Source organism: Egretta garzetta, unplaced genomic scaffold (assembly GCF_000687185.1).
Source record: "Egretta garzetta isolate BGI_Z169 unplaced genomic scaffold, ASM68718v1 scaffold61, whole genome shotgun sequence".
NCBI lineage: Eukaryota > Metazoa > Chordata > Aves > Pelecaniformes > Ardeidae > Egretta > Egretta garzetta.
Window position 1 is genome coordinate 1025436 of NW_009258620.1, and position 16803 is coordinate 1042238.

A 16803-nucleotide genomic window follows, 5' to 3' on the forward strand; every position below is an offset into this window, starting at 1 on the left:
GCAGATTTTTGAGAAGACTGCACAGCTTAAGTCTGAAGACGTACTTGCTCCTCTTCTAAAAAAGTTGTGGATTTTATTCTTAAAGTGGGAAAATCCTCAGATTAAAACCCCAAACAAACAAAAACCCCAAACAAACAAAAAACCCCAATCACCAACAACCAACCACCCACTGTGGTAGGAACCTGTGCCTGGTAATTCCTGTGTTGATGAATGTCGTATCATATATGCTGCTTTTTCCTCAAGTGTTGCATCGGTAGTTCCCATAAATAGATTTCACAGGTCCTTGACCAGAGAGAATATCACTATGAGGCTGCATATCTGTTTTGAAGTGCCTACATGTTCTTGCAAACACAGTGCAGATACTTCATCTTTGTGCCATCAGTGCAGTCTTGAATTCCTTCGATTGTGGAAGAGCAACTGGCTCAGATGGTTTTCAAAATTCTGTACTTGATAATCTAACCCAGTTCTAACTTCTAAGAAAGGGGTTGACCTCTCTTTTGAAACCCTATGTTAAACAGTACATACAGTGAAACTGCTGAGCTGTTTGCCATGGTTTTCAACTCTCATCCTATCCTTATGTTAAAAACGTGGTTCAGATGAAGAATTTGTGAAATAACACCGTCTGTATCCATGGCTCTCTTTCTGTATTCTGTCTTCTGTAGGTGTGTAATAAACAGAAGTCTAGTTTCAGCAGACTTCGTTTTGACATACAACCGCCGTGTTTCCACTAGAAAAATGTTAATTCTGTTAATACTAAAATAACTAACACTATATTGTATTTCTCCCATTATATTATTTACCTGTTTTGGACAGCCAGCAAAAATTAAATCTGCTCATTGATAAAGGTCTAGTAGAATGTGTAGTTTTTAGAAAGTGCACCACAGTTCTCCATTTATAACGTGGAACAGTTGCAAGAAAGCACAAGTCTGATTTGCAGCTGCTTGATAAAACTGGAGCTGGTGGAAGCCAGATGAGCGGTCACAGCAGAAAATGTTTTTTCTGTGTTTTCTGATAGGTTGCTCAACACTTCAGTGACTGTGTCCCTGAAAAGGAAGGCAGCAATAGTCCTGTGACATCTGTAGTGGCCGAGAAGGAACAGATTTGTCTTGACCATAGTGAAGAAATGACCTGCTGTGCAGTGCAGGTGGAGCAGCTGAGGACTGAGACAAGCCTGAGCCCTAGTTCCACAGGTGAGATGACTATTTTGGAAAATTGTCAGTGCAGTTTCCCAGGCTAAGCATTATCCATTTGTAGAGTTTCCTGTAATGAACTGTGGAATTCAGGTGGCAAAGTTATCCAGTAAATTAAGTAGTTCCTCATTCTAGCAGTAATTTCTTTGTATGCTTAGTTTTTTTCTTTTTAAATCCAGGATCTGTGTTGTGAATGGAGTGATTCCATAAATCACGGTAGCTGTTCCCACAGGACACACACCTTTAAAGATGTTTTCAGACCTTGAAAAAAAAAAAAAATCCATTGCTTTGGCACACTAACATATCTCATGACACCTTGATCTTTTTCCTGGTTAATGTGAAGCATATGGTTGCCAGCTGATTACTGCCATACAGTCCAGAGTTAGCTTCGTCTCGCTCACGATGCACTAAGTTTAAAGGCACTTCAAGGCCTGGATGGGAGACTGTTTTTAATTAAAAGGTATTTCTTATTGCAGTTGTTTTGAAAATAAAGTGAAGCAGCACTTTGCCTTGCTTTGCAGATCCTCCTGACTGCATTGCTTTGTCCCACTGAAATCGTTCTTAAAGCCCTGTTCACACTTTCAGCTGGATTTGCATTCCTTGATGTAACAATATCTGAGTTATACTTTACCCTTCTGAAACATCAGTATTGTTGTTCTGTAGTGGAAGGCTCAGGTGCCGAAGGGAGACTTCTAGACTAGGGCAAAGTTGCATGGCCAAATAGAAATCTCCTTCTGGACATTTATATTTCCATATCATTGGTATACGTTACTGGAGTTGCAATATTGACCCAAATCAATGTACTTCTGCTCCGTTTGATATTTTTGTTTCATGAATAGATGCACCCATCCAGCATTTTGTGGGGTTTTGTTTGTGTGGTCTTTTTTCTCCCCAGAACAACTTGGTCAAGATGTATTACATTCGAGACCAGATCTAGATACAGACAATGCCCATAATTCAGTGCAACTTTCTCCTGAAGAAACACCAGTTGAAATTATGCTTGGAAAGGTAATTAATATCCTGAGATACAGAGAAGATTTTCACCACTCTCAGCCTACACCAAATAAATTGCTCTGGCTCTGGTGGGAAATGCTGAAGTACATAATCTATTTCAAGCCCACTGGACTTCACTGTATCACAGTTAATTCTTAAAACAAAATCACATGATATATTTTTCTTTCTCTTGATCTATAAAGACTTATTTGAGCTGAAAGATTCTGTAAGACTTACATTTTCCGTAATTTAACTCTTTCTTTTTTTTTTTAAACTGTTTTTTCTGCTGTGTCGTTCTGTGGTTGTACAAAGTCTAGTGACAGCATAAAAGATGGGGCAGGGAAACAGTCAAACTCGAGCCATATTAAAAAAAATCGGGGTCTGAGAGTCCAGACAGTAGTGCTAGTGCTAGCATTTATGGCTTCTACCTACACCTACGCAAGGCAGGTGGACTTCATGCTGAGATCAGTAGAGATCTTGGACTGGTAGCACAAGACAGCTGCTCCATGCTTCAGTTGCATATTGACAAATATATGACGGAAACACTTTGGTAAACCACGTTTTCTAGCTGCCATACAGAGTCTTGTGGGTAAAAGGAGACTCTCAGTAAAATTCTGACCACACCTGGTTGTGAAACCATGTGTCATGGCCTTTTCCCCACACTAAGCCTCCTGGGGAGCTACCAATACTGATTTTTTTCCCCCTTGTATAGTGCGTTCAATCTAGTCACAAACTAGGTGTAACGGAGTGTTTGTATAGTACAAGTATACACTGCTGCTTTATTTCAATACAATTTATAGCCGACTACAGTAATAGAGTCAGATTTTCATTAAAAACATGTTACTTCTTGTTTAGGTTACTGAAGGTGAAATTGGACCCTTCAGCTCAGTCAAACTTCAGATTATATTTGTCCCAGCTATCCCTGGGGATGTGCGGGCAGAGTTTGTGATCATGTTTGACAACTCAGACTGCAGACCAGTGAGTGATTTTGTGCAAGACTTGCTTCAAAACACTGTAGAAAAAGAGTTTAAAATCCTCCTACTTCTGCTTTTCCCAAGAATTAAAATTGCTCAGAATCCTATATTAGAAAGAGGGGGAGGAGGTAGAGGAAGATACGTTTATGAACATTATAAGACAATGTGGTACCATGTGATTACGTATTATGTGGTTTGATGGGAGGTAACTTTGTAATCATGGCCCTTCTTTCTGATGCAGTTTGGTTATTAAACATGTTGATTCTCTTAAATGTCTATGCAAAAAATCCTGGTATTTACATTTTATCAGACACGGTGCTGAAAAACATCTAATGTCCTGGGAACAAATATGAAAGTATTCTTTATTCCCAACCTACGTAGTTTATTTTCTTTCTGATACATCAGAATTGGAATTATTTAGCATGCAGTAGTGAAACTGATGTGTGAAAGCTGGAAGAGATGACAACTTCAGTTACCACTTCAGCGTATTTTGATTCCACACTTTATTGGAAGCCAAATTCTGCCTGGGAACAGTTCACAGAAGCTTGCCAAAAAAATAAAGAAAAACTTCCAAGAAGCTCAGGAGGCCGCTTGGTCTTGGCACTCCCCAGGGTCTGCAGATGGAGCAGTCTGCAAAAGGAGCTGCAGGTGCCGACTGCAGGCGCCTATGGGTACCCTCCCTTTCAGGACCATTTTATCTAAGCCTGAGCTATGTGGTCACTGGGGTCAGAGCTAAGGGCATTATAGGAAGTACAGCACTGTGCTGCCGTTAATGTCTTTATTTTCTGGCTAAACAAGCTGCAGCCTCTTGAGTTGCTTCACATTCACTAGGCTAGGCACACCTTAAATATTTCTTTTCAGTATCATGGGCAGCGTGCTATTCTTTCATGTTCTCTGCCAAAGAATCCAAACCAAAGTATAACTCTTTTTGCTGCTGGGACACCATAACATCAAGGTTTTACTTTACAGATTATTTTTATAGTTTTGCCTAATTAAGGGACCTGTTGCAATATGAATAATAAAATATTTTACTCAGCTGTAGTTTATAGCAGAAATTCTTGCTCTGTCTAGATCAGTAAGAATTTGAGACTAACAAAAATAATTACACTTTTGATTTATGTATTAACAGCTGTGCTTTAGTGCCATTGGAGTTTCTATTGATGTGCCGGTTTGGGTGCCCAATCCCAACATTGATTTAAAGATCTGTATGTATGACCGACTTTATCAGGACTGCATTGTCGTTCAAAGCAGGCGAGTTACCCTTTCATTATCAGCTGCCTTCTATAGCTAAATAATGAGAACTTAAGTCACTAGGTGGTGTCCTGAGGTTCTATTGTGCCAGACCCATCCTGTCATCACAGGAAGCTGAAGTCCAGTTTGGTTTTTGCTTTGGCGGTTCAGGAGGACATCCTGATTACAAGCTCTCTGAGTTCCACGCTTCTGTGGAAATTGGACTTGGGTATCCTACTACCCCAGGTTCCCAAGACCAGCTGTAGCTATGACGTATCTGGATTCACACGTGCCTTACTGCTCCTACAAGATGCCCTATGTTGTACCTGTTCTGTGGTGTAGCTGTAAAGTCCCCAGGGAATTGCAATCCCACAGTTCCATCATGTGGAATTTGCACATTAAACATTAGGGAGATAAATGTGTCTAAAATTAAATGCACATTAGGTATAATTGATATAGACAGGATCTTTTATGAAAGAATATTTTGTTATTTCTCAGTTATTTTACCTTTCAAGTCCATGGGAGACAGGATCTGGAAGCCAGCCTTATGCCAGCTCTGCTTTATTGAGGTCAATCACCAGTCTTTCCAGACTTGGGATATGATGCTGGATAAATCATGTCAGTCCTTTTGCATTTACTATAAAATGGGGAGGGTACAACTTTCCCAACCCATATAGGCATTAAGCACTGCATTGGAGTGACAGATACCTTGTAAGGACACAGACAGTGACCAATTTACAGGGGAAAAAAAATATTTGTGTGTTCCTGTAGTCCGAGTCAGTAATGTCTGAAGACTGGTTCTGTTTGTGCCGTAATACAAAGATAATATTTCAGCTGATTGCTTCCCAGGGGTGCTATTAGAGAGTGGTTATGTGAACTTCTGCTCTCTTAATTGTCTTCGGGTGCTGGGTGTCTTCCCTCTACCTAATGCAGTCACTACTGAATGCCTATTTTAACAATTTGCATTTCTTAGATTCTATTTAAATAGGATTGGGGTGGGTTTGTGGGAGGGTGGGGGAGAGAGTGGTTCTGGAGAAGGCATCCATTCTAAACCTCTTACCAGAATTACAGACTGCAGAGATTCTTCACAGTTGGAAAGAAATGAGTAAAGCTGTTATCTCAGAAATTCAGCTTACAGATATGACAAGCACAAGTTATGTAAGTGATTTTACTTGGTCTAGATAACCCAGGGATAAAACTTCTGAGTATAGAAGCAGGAGTAACTCTCCTAATGAAAACTTAAGGTTTCAAGGGGATCCCCAAGATAGAAGCTGTCAAATTGCTTAGGGCAAAACTTCTTAACTGAGGGAAAAATCCTACTGATCCTCCACCGAGTTTCACTAAATGAAGGCACTTGATATGTAGTATACTGTCCTTAGTACCCTGGCAAATCAAGTCTTTGATTTATCACCCAATTCTTCGTAGTTAGGAAAAAAATATCTTTGTTCTTTAGTCATTTGGCCTGAAATTCGAAGTATTTAATGTGCAGGAATGTCATGTCTCGACTCCTTATCCTGTAAAAGTAGATGGATTTCATCATTCAGTTAGATGTGGTGCCTGAGAAGTTTTTTCCTGTAGTAGCTGTTGAAGTTTTTCTGTAGCATGTATCAGACAGAGGATTCCTCATCGTTACGTGGTACATGTCAAACCGCTTCTCAAACAGAATGAATTTAAACTGCTGAAAATAGCTATAAATTACTATAAGTCAGGAACAATTTCTTAAGTGAGACTAGTAAGTAGCTGTATTTTAATCGCAATAGTGAAAAACTGGGGAAAGGTAGTTTTGCTAGGGTCGATGATCTGGACCTGCGCGCAGACAAAGGATCCGGAGCCAAGGACAGTTATCAGGCTGGCCAAGAAGCGTCCAAACCACTGTCAGCTTACAAAGGTAATAGTTTGTTACAGTGGCCCGATGCGTGAACTGGGGATCAGCTACGGAGTTACTGCAGTGCTGTCTGTGAGCTAATTAGTGCTCGTAGCAACCGCTCCCTGACGGGGACCAAAGGTAGGGCTACACAGCCCAGCCTGTCGAACAACTGCTGAAATGCCTCAGCTAGTGAGAACGAAAGTTCAGATCCAGTAGATGTGAAATCTTATTAGCAGAGCTCCAGAGCACAGCTTCTTTAATTAAATGTTAATTAGATATTTACATAAACCTGCTATTCAGGAATATTCTTACAAATTTCTGCTCCAATCCCCAACTAGTTATAGAAAAGCAAAAAAACCCCTAAAACTTGTAGCAAGAGAATTCTTTAGATTTTCAGGGCAAAATGCGACCCAGCCCTGAGGGAGATGATGTGTTAGACCCTTCGTTCACCACACAAACATCCGACAGAAGCAGAGCAGAACTCTGTATCTTACTGCTGCTGCAACCTATGACATTGCAGTCTATAGCGTAAGTAGAAGATGAAGTTAGACAGACAGCTCTGGCACTTAAGTGTCCCAGCAAGCTCTGTAGAATTGCAAAATATTAATTAATACTGGGTTTGGTTTGGTTTGTTTCTTTTTTTTTTATCTGGTCACATAGAATATGGTAATGAAGGAGCATAAAAGGCAGCATAAAGGGTGAAAGTGTCTTATCAGAACCCTGTCCAATATAAATCACTTTGAAGAGTAATTTCTTTGGCAGGTTATAATCTGCACTGATTTAATGAAGTAGTATATAGTTCTCTTAGATTGTCAACAGTCAGAAATCATTCCAGGCTCCCAGTGCCACATGCTGTAGCTGTTGATTTAGAGCAGACCATCTGGACTGACAGCTTGTAAACCGGTCCAAGAGAAGGAAAATGACAAGCTGAAACATTTGTAAATTGCTCGGCAATTTTGCACATAGGCATAAAATTCCAAAGCAGGGTATGGTCTGTGGCTATCGCTGTATTATAATATGGCCAGAATTCAGTAAACAGGGAAATGGTTCCTGACTCCCAATATGCCATTCATAGGGCAAATCGATCACAAGTTTTAGCAGAGGAACTGGCAGTGTCAGCTTAGCTACACTATGACTTCTAGCCCTGTAGAATCTCTGCGCTAGAGGAGAAGCTACAAGAGATCTGTGAATTCACATTATTTAAAAGTCACCACGGTTTTGGGGTGAAAACCCAAAAGCAGCGGTACTCCCGGTGCACTTCTGACATGACAGCTCCCCACCCCCTCCTCGCCCCAGGTTTGAGGTTTTTTTCCTGCCTGTGCAGGCTTAATTTTTGGTCTTGAAGGTTTTGAGATAATTATGATGATAAGATGAATTAAATTAACAAACTGGTTTAGGTGTATTATGCTCTTTCAGGTTCATTCTTTGGATTCTTCTGACTACAGGCTGGGACATTAAGTGCTTTTTAGACACTTGAGCGGCATCTGTGTATCCTCGGCCCCACTTAGGGGTCGCTGTCTTCATTTCTCTGTTTCTCCGACAGAAGAACAGGTTTTCATTTGTTGCATCCCACCCACCGCAATTGTTACATAACCCAGACCCAGCATTACAAGACAACGACTCCTCTTCCATCTCCAGTGGGTTCTGTGCTGCAGCTGGGACCCACCAGGCTTTTCAGACATTGAGCGAGCGATTCCCTACTGATTCAGATAGCGGGAATGTATGTTAGGAGCAAATAATTAGCTGATATTCCACAATAATTTGGCTTTGACTTTCCCCTGACCTGACTTACCACTGTGCTGCACTTTGACAATAATGCTCCCATCAGCTGTGTACATTGCTGGGAGTACAGCTGGGTTTACTTACAGGACTTCCAAAATCTTGGTTTTCTATACTTATCTTAAAAGAGAATACAACTGTGTGATTTTGCTGTAGCAGTTTTTTATGCCTATCGCTTTCAAAGGAAGCTTGGAAGAGTTATAATCGTAATGTAGAGATGCAAGGGGGCGGGCAGGGGGGGATCAGACTCCAAGAGCCAATGTCGCTGAGGTGGCAGCACGGGCAGCCTCAAAGCCACCTAAGCATGTCTGATCTGTTTGCAGAGCGAAAGCCACGCTGCGTTTGAAGTTTGAAGTATGCAAAGAATTGAGTAAGCACATGGAGCTGCTTCCAAAAACAGGTTACATCCAAGCTCAGTCATCCTTCAGTGTGCAGTTGAAGTTTCTGCCCAGGTAACCGACCAACATGAATCTTTTCCCTGTTTAAGACAATACCTGTAAGAGGCTGTCAGTGGAAGAGCTGAGCAGGTCAAAGTTTTTTCTTCCTTCACTGTAGCAGGCTGGACTTCACTCTGCCAGTGCCAATGCAGTCCTAGTCTCCCCCTTCCCTCCCCCTTAAAAGTTGCCAGATGCTCAAGGAGGAAATTAACTTGGATCCCATACCTGTGAGGAAATGCTTTCCCTGCGGTGGCAGCAGTAGTGTGAAAATCTTCGCAGTTGCATTCCTGGGAGGCTGCTCCCATTTCTGTGGGGAAGCTATTCTTGTACAAGAGAGGGGTTATCGAGGCAGGTGGCTACTTCATGGATCAGTGATTTAAATAATTTCTGGACAAGAACTCCTGTGCTTGCTAATTAAGGTAAGAATGGTTAGGCTTCCTGTTCATCTCTCTCCTACTCGTGTATGCTTTTCTCCAAAATATGGATGTATTGATCTTGAATTTCACGTGGCATTTTATATAACATTTTTAAGATGCTAAAAGCCTTACCCTAGCAAGTGTCTCTTCTCCATTTCATGATATGTCCACATATACAAACATAACTCAGTTACAAGGAACAAAGAATTCCAGATTTTAAAAATTTAAATTCAAGAGCTCTTGTTGACCACTGTTGATTTTATTTACCTCGTCATTGCCATCCTAAAGAATTTAGCAGGACATTTCTTTTCAAATATAAATTAAATTACATAGACCGTAATTCTGGAGTACAGGCAAATGCTTCAGTGGCTTCTGCATTGATTGCTGCTGCAAACCTGCTGCTTTTTTCACATCTAGTTGTCTCGTGCCAGTGATGTGAGTATATTTGGATTTTCACTGATGTGCTCAGCATCTCTTGATTCTAAATTGAGAGTCCAATCACTGATTTTGAAATGTTCACCAGGTTAATATTCAAAGAACTAAAAGTAGTTACAGTTCTTCCAACATCTGAAATCCTGTCGGATTACAACAGTAACCATTATTGTGACGTTTTTCAGTTCCTAAACTTCAGATGCTGTAAAGCGCTGTTACACTGACTGAGTGGATGAAAGCACAGCTTGCCGTTAGGACATTAATCTTCCTTTGAAAACTAGGGAAGCTTCAGAAAGGAGATTGGATGGGACTAAGGCATTTCTGACACACAAAATCAGTATCCCTCGGTTTCAATATAGAGATCAGCTTTAAAAGACCTAACGCACGGGGGGATGCATGTATCACAGAGAATGATGAGCTTGCTGTAAGCTGAAGTACTGAGCTCGTGGCACGTTTCTGTAAATGCCTCCTCTTTGCCTTAGCGTTATAAGCTTGGTTTTCTCAGAAGAAGTAAAAGTGACACAAAAGTAAAAAGAAACACTCACTCAGCAGTGCTAAGTGGACAGCTAGATGACTCGGGAAGCTCTCCCGAGTACTCTCTGCACACTGAAATGCTTGGTCAGATGTTACAATACTCATAACTTTCTGGGTGTTCGAAGCAGACATTTTCCGTTTATTTGAAGGCAACTTTTGTAATCTGCTGACGTTCAGAATTTCCCAAATACCACATCTTTTAGTTTTTCTGCATTTGGAACTAGTCCTGCAGATGTTGGCAGTCTAAATCTGATTTGTCTTTTATAAGTCTTTAATTGCTTTTAAGCATGAAGATGGTGTTTTCAGAGAACTATCTGAAGGATTTCAGTATCTTTTCCTCAAGGGATCATAGCTAATTTAGAGTCCATCACTGTATGTACAGTTACAATTATTTTTTTCCCTCTGGATTATTTTGTAATACATTAATTTCTTCTGCTATTCTAATGTCCCGTGACAAAGGGAAAGCTGATACTTTATTCCTACCTTGTATTTAATCCCAGTTCCTGTCTTTAAATGAGTTAGCAATACCTTGGAAGATCACCTTCTAAAGTCACATTTCAGACTTGCAAAATAACAGCCAGCAAGATTTCAGATCACCATGGTGACTGAGCGGGTGCTATTTATTCATTAACTATTCCTTAACAATAGATTAAAGAATTGCCTGTAACTCCAGTAGTAGTAGTAGGAGCATTGTCGCTGTGGAGACCTAAGAACAGGAAGCAATCCGCTCTGATGCTGTAAGACACTATAAATAGTCCAGCAGAGCTAAAAATGCTTTTGTATTGTCTTGGCTTGAAGCTCTGAAGTTGAGCTTATGATAGCAAGATGCTTCAGCGACAGAAAACCCGCATATTTCTTATAAATTACTAATCTGGTATCTAATCAGACGCCATTGGCCTCCAGGTTTGTTTCACTTTACTTATGTCTCTGTGCTTGGTACAAGTGGTTCTGCTCGGACTGACTGGTAATCGGAAGGAAACAATTGCCCAGGTTGGGTTGGTTATGTGCTGTGGTACAGCCAGGATGCAGAAGGCTTATATACTCATTATAAAGTAAGCCTGAAGTTTTTCAGAGTTTTAAATGACAGAATCATAGAATCATAGAATGTTTTGGGCTGGAAGGGACCCCCAGAGGTCACCCAGCCCAACCCCCCGCAGGAGCAGGGACACCTTGAACCACATCAGGTTGCTCACAGCCCCGGCCAACCTGGCCTGGAATGTCCCCAGGGATGGGGCCTCCACCCCCTCTCTGGGCAACCCCTGCCAGGGTTTCACCACCCTCATTGTAAAGAATCTCTTCCTTAGATCCAGTCTAAACCTCCCCTGCTTCAGTTTAAAGCCATCCCCCCTTGTCCTGTCCCAGCTGGCCCTACTAAAAAGATTTTCCCCATCTTTCCTATAGGCCCCCTGTAAGTACTGAAAGGCCGCAGTCAGGTCTCCGATGGCATTATAAAAAATGATAAATGGATGCAGACCTCTGTGAATAACTCCCTTAAACTCCTGTGTGTCCAAAATCCTGTCTTTAAAAAATAAAAATAAAACATCCAACATTAATGTACAAGGTCAATTACAATTCTAACCTTACATACTACATACAATTCTATCTTACATATGAGATTTTAGTTAGACCTCACGTCGGTGAGCATTGGAGTTGATGCCGAGTGAACCATATAGATGAGCACTCCTTTGCAAGCACGAATACTGTATCAAGATTCAAAGCTGTGCGTAATAAAACTTTTAGACCTTAAGTAACAGATTTTGTTCAGAAATACATCCATCAAAAGTTTGTCATTCCCCTTAGCTAGAAAATAGTCAAAATATTTTTATGAAACTGAATGTACTTTTTGATTTTTAGGCACTCTCTTCCTGAAGATGCAGGGAGCTATTTCAATGCAGAGACAGGAGTTCTGGAAGTTCCAGCGACAATACTGATTGTGGACAAGGTTAGTGATTTTTATTATGCTGGTTATCAGACTGGCAATAGGTACGAATTATTTTAGTGAATGTTCGCATAATGATACCTAATCTTAGATTGGTTCTTTACTAGTTGAAGTCCTGCGATAATAGTAAAAGGTGCTTAAATTGATAACACAGATTTGATAGTTTCCTCTTGTCGGCATGTTTACAATACAGAAAGTTAAATCCTTTCTAGGCAGTGCTCATCTATTCCCTAGTAGCTTATTTTGTACCAGAGAGTCATCAGATGCCATAGTACAGCCTTTGTATTCTGCTCTGTACTGCAGATGTAGCATATTCTTAGGGTTTAGATCTCCTGGAGATGCAGGTGTGATTCCATTCTAGCATATGGAATTTGAGATACAGATAGTATTTTTTTTTAATTTTCTTATTTTTGGAGCACGATGAGGCTGAAGTTCAAGATAGATACATTACATTTACATACATTATTGTGAAGGAATACAGTAGAATAACTTCTTTGCAGTTATCTCTTTGGATGACATTTCACTTAAATCTTCTCTTTCAATGCCACAGATGGAGGGTTTTATCCTGTGCTCTTGCATTTGTTTCAGGCTAAAAAAGTTAATTTTACTGTCCATGCAATTGTTACTACTTCTGATTTGGAAATTAGTCCAGCACGAATCAACTTTGGACACTGCACAATCTATGAAGCTGTGCGGGCAGACATCACACTAACCAACAAATCCATCTTGCCGCAGGAGTTTGGATTTGTGGGAGTTCCAGAGGTGCGTAGATACCCCCCCACACACACCCCTCTTCTTGTGTCAAAATATATTTAATTATTATGAAAACATGTTTCAATGTGAGCGTAACTAAATCATGACTGGTTCTTGCAAACCCATGGCAATACTTCTGCCTGCAGCACTGTGGAGACACGCAGATTAGTTCTGGGTTATGGAAATTTCATCTTCTTATACCCTAAGCATTTTCCAAGCAGTATAAACATCTTCGAGGAGATTTTACTATTCTCACCTACGTAACATTATTAAGCTAACTTTACCCTATTAGAATACCTATTTTTTACACTAAGAAGTCTACAAGCAGAACACCTGGTGCGCTTTTCTTTCAGACTCACAGGTCACTTCTACTACTAAATAAAACAGGCTTAGGGATGTTGCTTTGGCCCTGAGGCTGAGAACTATCACACAGTTTGCATGCAAATGCCTGAACGCTTTGTCTCTAAAGCAGGATGGCCATGTCCAAACTGCTTATTGGGAATCATCCCCTGAACCATGCCTAGGTATTTTCTGACTGACTAAATTGATGTGGAAGCTAAATTAATCACAGGAGCTGCCAATTTCATGTGGGCTAGACCTACTGAATTTTTATTTTTTGCAAAAAGTTAGCTGTTCAAGCTTGATAATAGCATGATGATCACAGTGTGAAATGGTTTGGCATATTGGAATCAGAGCTAGAGGAATCTGACATTTAATTAGGCATTCTGCCTTTCTCTGCTGTTTTAGGGATTAAAATCAAGGAGTTAGCTAAAAGAAATTGAATCTTCAGCTTCGTTAAAGCTTTACTTCACAGCATGTTTTTCATGATTAGCTTAAAATGTGATGGGGAGACATTCTTGAATCACTATCAACTCATAAACACAAACCAAGATACATTTGGAGATATTAAATTGGTACTTGTCACTCTGGTATCTGCACATCATACAGATACAGGGGGAACTGCTGAGATTCTTCTGTTTCATTCAGTTGTCTGTGAAGTGTAAATAAAAATCATTAGGGAAAGGTGATTACCATAAATGGTAGGAAGCTGGAGAAGAGATTCTACTGAAGTCTGAGTTAGTGCATTTCATGCCTTTTAAGTTACTTGGAGATTCAAAATCTGCACATCAGACACTAGTCACTAACTCAGATGAGAGCTGCTCACTGGAAGGTTTCTGTTTTCCTGATGTTTGTACATTTAATAACAACATTTTCTTCGCTTGCCAGTAATGTCTTTTAAAAATTTATTTAATAATTAGATAATTTAACTAATAATTTCTTACTATAATAACAATAATTTCTTATCCTGCCGTTTTGAAGTTTGTTGAAATTCAACCCAATGATGGACTTGGAATTCTCCTTCCCCTTGAAAGCCTGACATTGGACGTAATCTTTAAAGCTAACAAAGCAAAAGAGTACAGCTTTGACCTAACCTGCAAATCAGAGATTAACAGGTACGTTAAGAAACTGACTGAGTAGTAGGTAATCCAGAAATCTAAATCACGCTGGATTTCCAGTGTTAAGCTAGTTCAGAAATTAAATCATGCCTACTTTGAAGAGGTAAGGCTAGGATGAAAATGTGAGGCAGGGAGGAATTCTCCAGCTGATAAGAGATGGTTGATGCTCGTTAGTTTCATCCTTCATTTACGTACCTGTCTTTACTGAGATGATTTTTCATATCCCACCTGAAATTTATCCTTGTCACATGTCCAAGCTGCGAGCTTGCCCTAGGTCATCTTAACCTGCAATGCTCTGCTTGCTTTTTCAGCAGAATTACTGAAGGATTTTTTTTTTTTTTTTTTTTTTTTTTTTTTTGGAAAAAATGCTTCATACATTAAGCTAATGCTACTAAAATAATGGTGGCATAAACTTTGATTTGACTGGATGTGTTTCCAGAAGTTCACAGAGGAAGAATTCAAGTAGGGACTCTAGCCAATTGTGCATTAAAAATAGATAGTATTATTGTTCATCTTTAGGCAAAATTCCCATTGCAAGCTTGAAATTCTGCTTAAATAGGGACTACAGGATTAGTTCCCTATTTTCCGGGCTGATTAAGAGACTATTTTATGCTGAGACAATTTATCATGTGTTTATTTTTAGACAATTCAAGCTGTCATGCAAGGCAGTTGGAGTCCACCCACCTCTTGAATTGTCTCATTCCTTAGTTCAGTTTGCTGCAACAGCTTTAAATGGTGTGTCTACAGCAACACTGTATGTGATGAATTCCCATGTGAGTGTCAACCGCTTTACTCACGCTGTCCCAAGAATTGGCAATGGGGAAGCTGCCCCTGTTGGACCCACTTCGTTTGAATTCCGTGTGCCAGAAGACTGTCCAGTGACAATTACACCTGCTGTTGGAACTGTGTTGCCTGGGAAGGTAAATTCAGTCTAAACGTCAAGTGTTCTGCCAAATCATCTACAGCCATACAAATGCTGTCACTTGTAAATGAAGCTCAAAACATAAATTATTATTAGAATAGCTGGAATATTTTGTATTGTTTGAAATACTGTTCTAAATTGAACATGAGGCATTATTCATCAAATCTGGCTAACGCTTTATGGGAGTTTTCACCCTGAATGTTCTTTCCCCAGTGTTGTCGTGATGATTTATTTGAAGAATGTTTAAATATCAAAAATATTGGTCATGTAAAACCAGCCCACTGTAACACAGTGGACTTCCAAAAAAGCTGCAAGTGACCTTACCCTTAGGATCATGTTATTCACTTGGGAAAAAAAATGTTTTATCTGTTAAGGTTTTGCTGACATGTGTATGCTCCTATTGAGCTTTGTAGGTGTAAGACATGTATGAGGGCTGAATTTTGCCTATCGTTCTTGTGTATGCTCTCGCGCTCCCAGAAAAGCTTGATTCAAGTGTCCTTCAGACCAACATTGTCGGATCAGCTAATCAGAGAAGAGGCAGTTCGGAGGCTTTGCAGAGCAGCTGCGACAGGGGCAGAAATACAAGTAAGGAATGCTAAGAACTAGCACATGCTGTTGGTCTGTTACTTCCAGATATTTGTTTCTCTGGATGGTATTTTTATCATAAAATTATTTGCATATTAATGAAGCCCAACCGCATGATCCATGTAAGGCCTGCCTATAAAGGACAAGAGTATGACCGTGCTGTTGCACTTAATGCGTACTCCGTTCACCGAGCAATAATTTAATTTCATGCTAACAATTTCAAAAGCATTCCTAGAGGATTTTCTTGCAAATGCTAACCGCATATACTCTTAAAAAAAAAAAAAATCTACACTTCTTGCAGATTTATAGCATATGTGGACTTTGTATGCAATGCTGTGGGTCAGTTAATTTATGTGAGCACCTATGGTTGCCTTTAATTATAAGGTAAATACATAAAATTCCCATGAGAGATACACTCTTTTACTTGTCTGCCCCAATGGGGTAACTCTTCTTTTAAGATGGGGTAAAATATGCCCCTTTCAACTTAATTTTACACTATTAGAAATGTATGTAATAACTACTGTGTCTGTGGCTTGTTACCATAGCCCTACTGCTGCTACCTGGTTTCATGCGCTCTGTCACTTCTTAGGTTCTGTCCCCTCTGTGTATTTGTGAACTGATGTCTTGATTGGGTTAACAGTGCTCGCCCTCCGTGCTTACTGCCTCTCTGCATGCATTTGCAGAGAACGAAGAAAGAGGAAAAGAGAGAGGGGAAGAAATTAAGCATTTCCATTACCAGAGAGAAGTCTTCCAGACAGCTCATAAGGGATGGAAGCAATAAATACCTGACTTCTCTGTGTAGTTCTGAACAACCAAAATCCCAAGAGTTGACACCCGAGTAAGTCAGCAAAAGCATCTTGAACTACATAGACAACAGTCTCGTTATAAGTAGTTTAATAAATCTACTAAAACCTATAGGGAGACAAGAAAGCAAACTGTAGAGAAGAAATAGCTTTAGCTATGTTGCAAAGGCTGTTTCCAAAATTAGTGCTGCTTTTAAGCCACACAGCTGTACCCTCTCATGTAAGGCAAAGAATCCCTTTATGCATCAGAGGGATTGAAGACTTCAAAGAATATATCAGAAAGCGTGAGATGTGGCTGTGTGGGTAAATTTGGCTGAACGAACAAGGGTGTTAGTTTAAAGGGCAACTAGAGAGCTAATTTAGTTACCAAAGGGAACTACTACTAATACACCTTTTCTGAATAGGTGTTTCCCAATATATGCAACCCAGATGGAAGCCATCTGATGGCCCATATCCATTAATTTTTTTTGGGGGGGTGGGGGGGGGGGGGGT

At 40.1% G+C, this 16803-nt stretch overlaps 1 protein-coding gene across 1 annotated transcript in view; it reads left to right on the forward strand.

Moving 5' to 3' along the window:
* CFAP74 (cilia and flagella associated protein 74) overlaps positions 1-16803 on the forward strand; it is a 49395-nt gene that overhangs the window by 23714 nt on the left and 8878 nt on the right. The window contains exons 19-29 of the mRNA XM_035903592.1: positions 1016-1190; positions 2086-2198; positions 3039-3161; positions 4287-4408; positions 8357-8485; positions 11707-11794; positions 12380-12553; positions 13865-13998; positions 14645-14921; positions 15401-15508; positions 16192-16346. Of these exons, the coding sequence (XP_035759485.1) occupies positions 1016-1190; positions 2086-2198; positions 3039-3161; positions 4287-4408; positions 8357-8485; positions 11707-11794; positions 12380-12553; positions 13865-13998; positions 14645-14921; positions 15401-15508; positions 16192-16346 (1598 nt within the window). The remainder of the gene's footprint in view (positions 1-1015; positions 1191-2085; positions 2199-3038; positions 3162-4286; positions 4409-8356; positions 8486-11706; positions 11795-12379; positions 12554-13864; positions 13999-14644; positions 14922-15400; positions 15509-16191; positions 16347-16803) is intronic.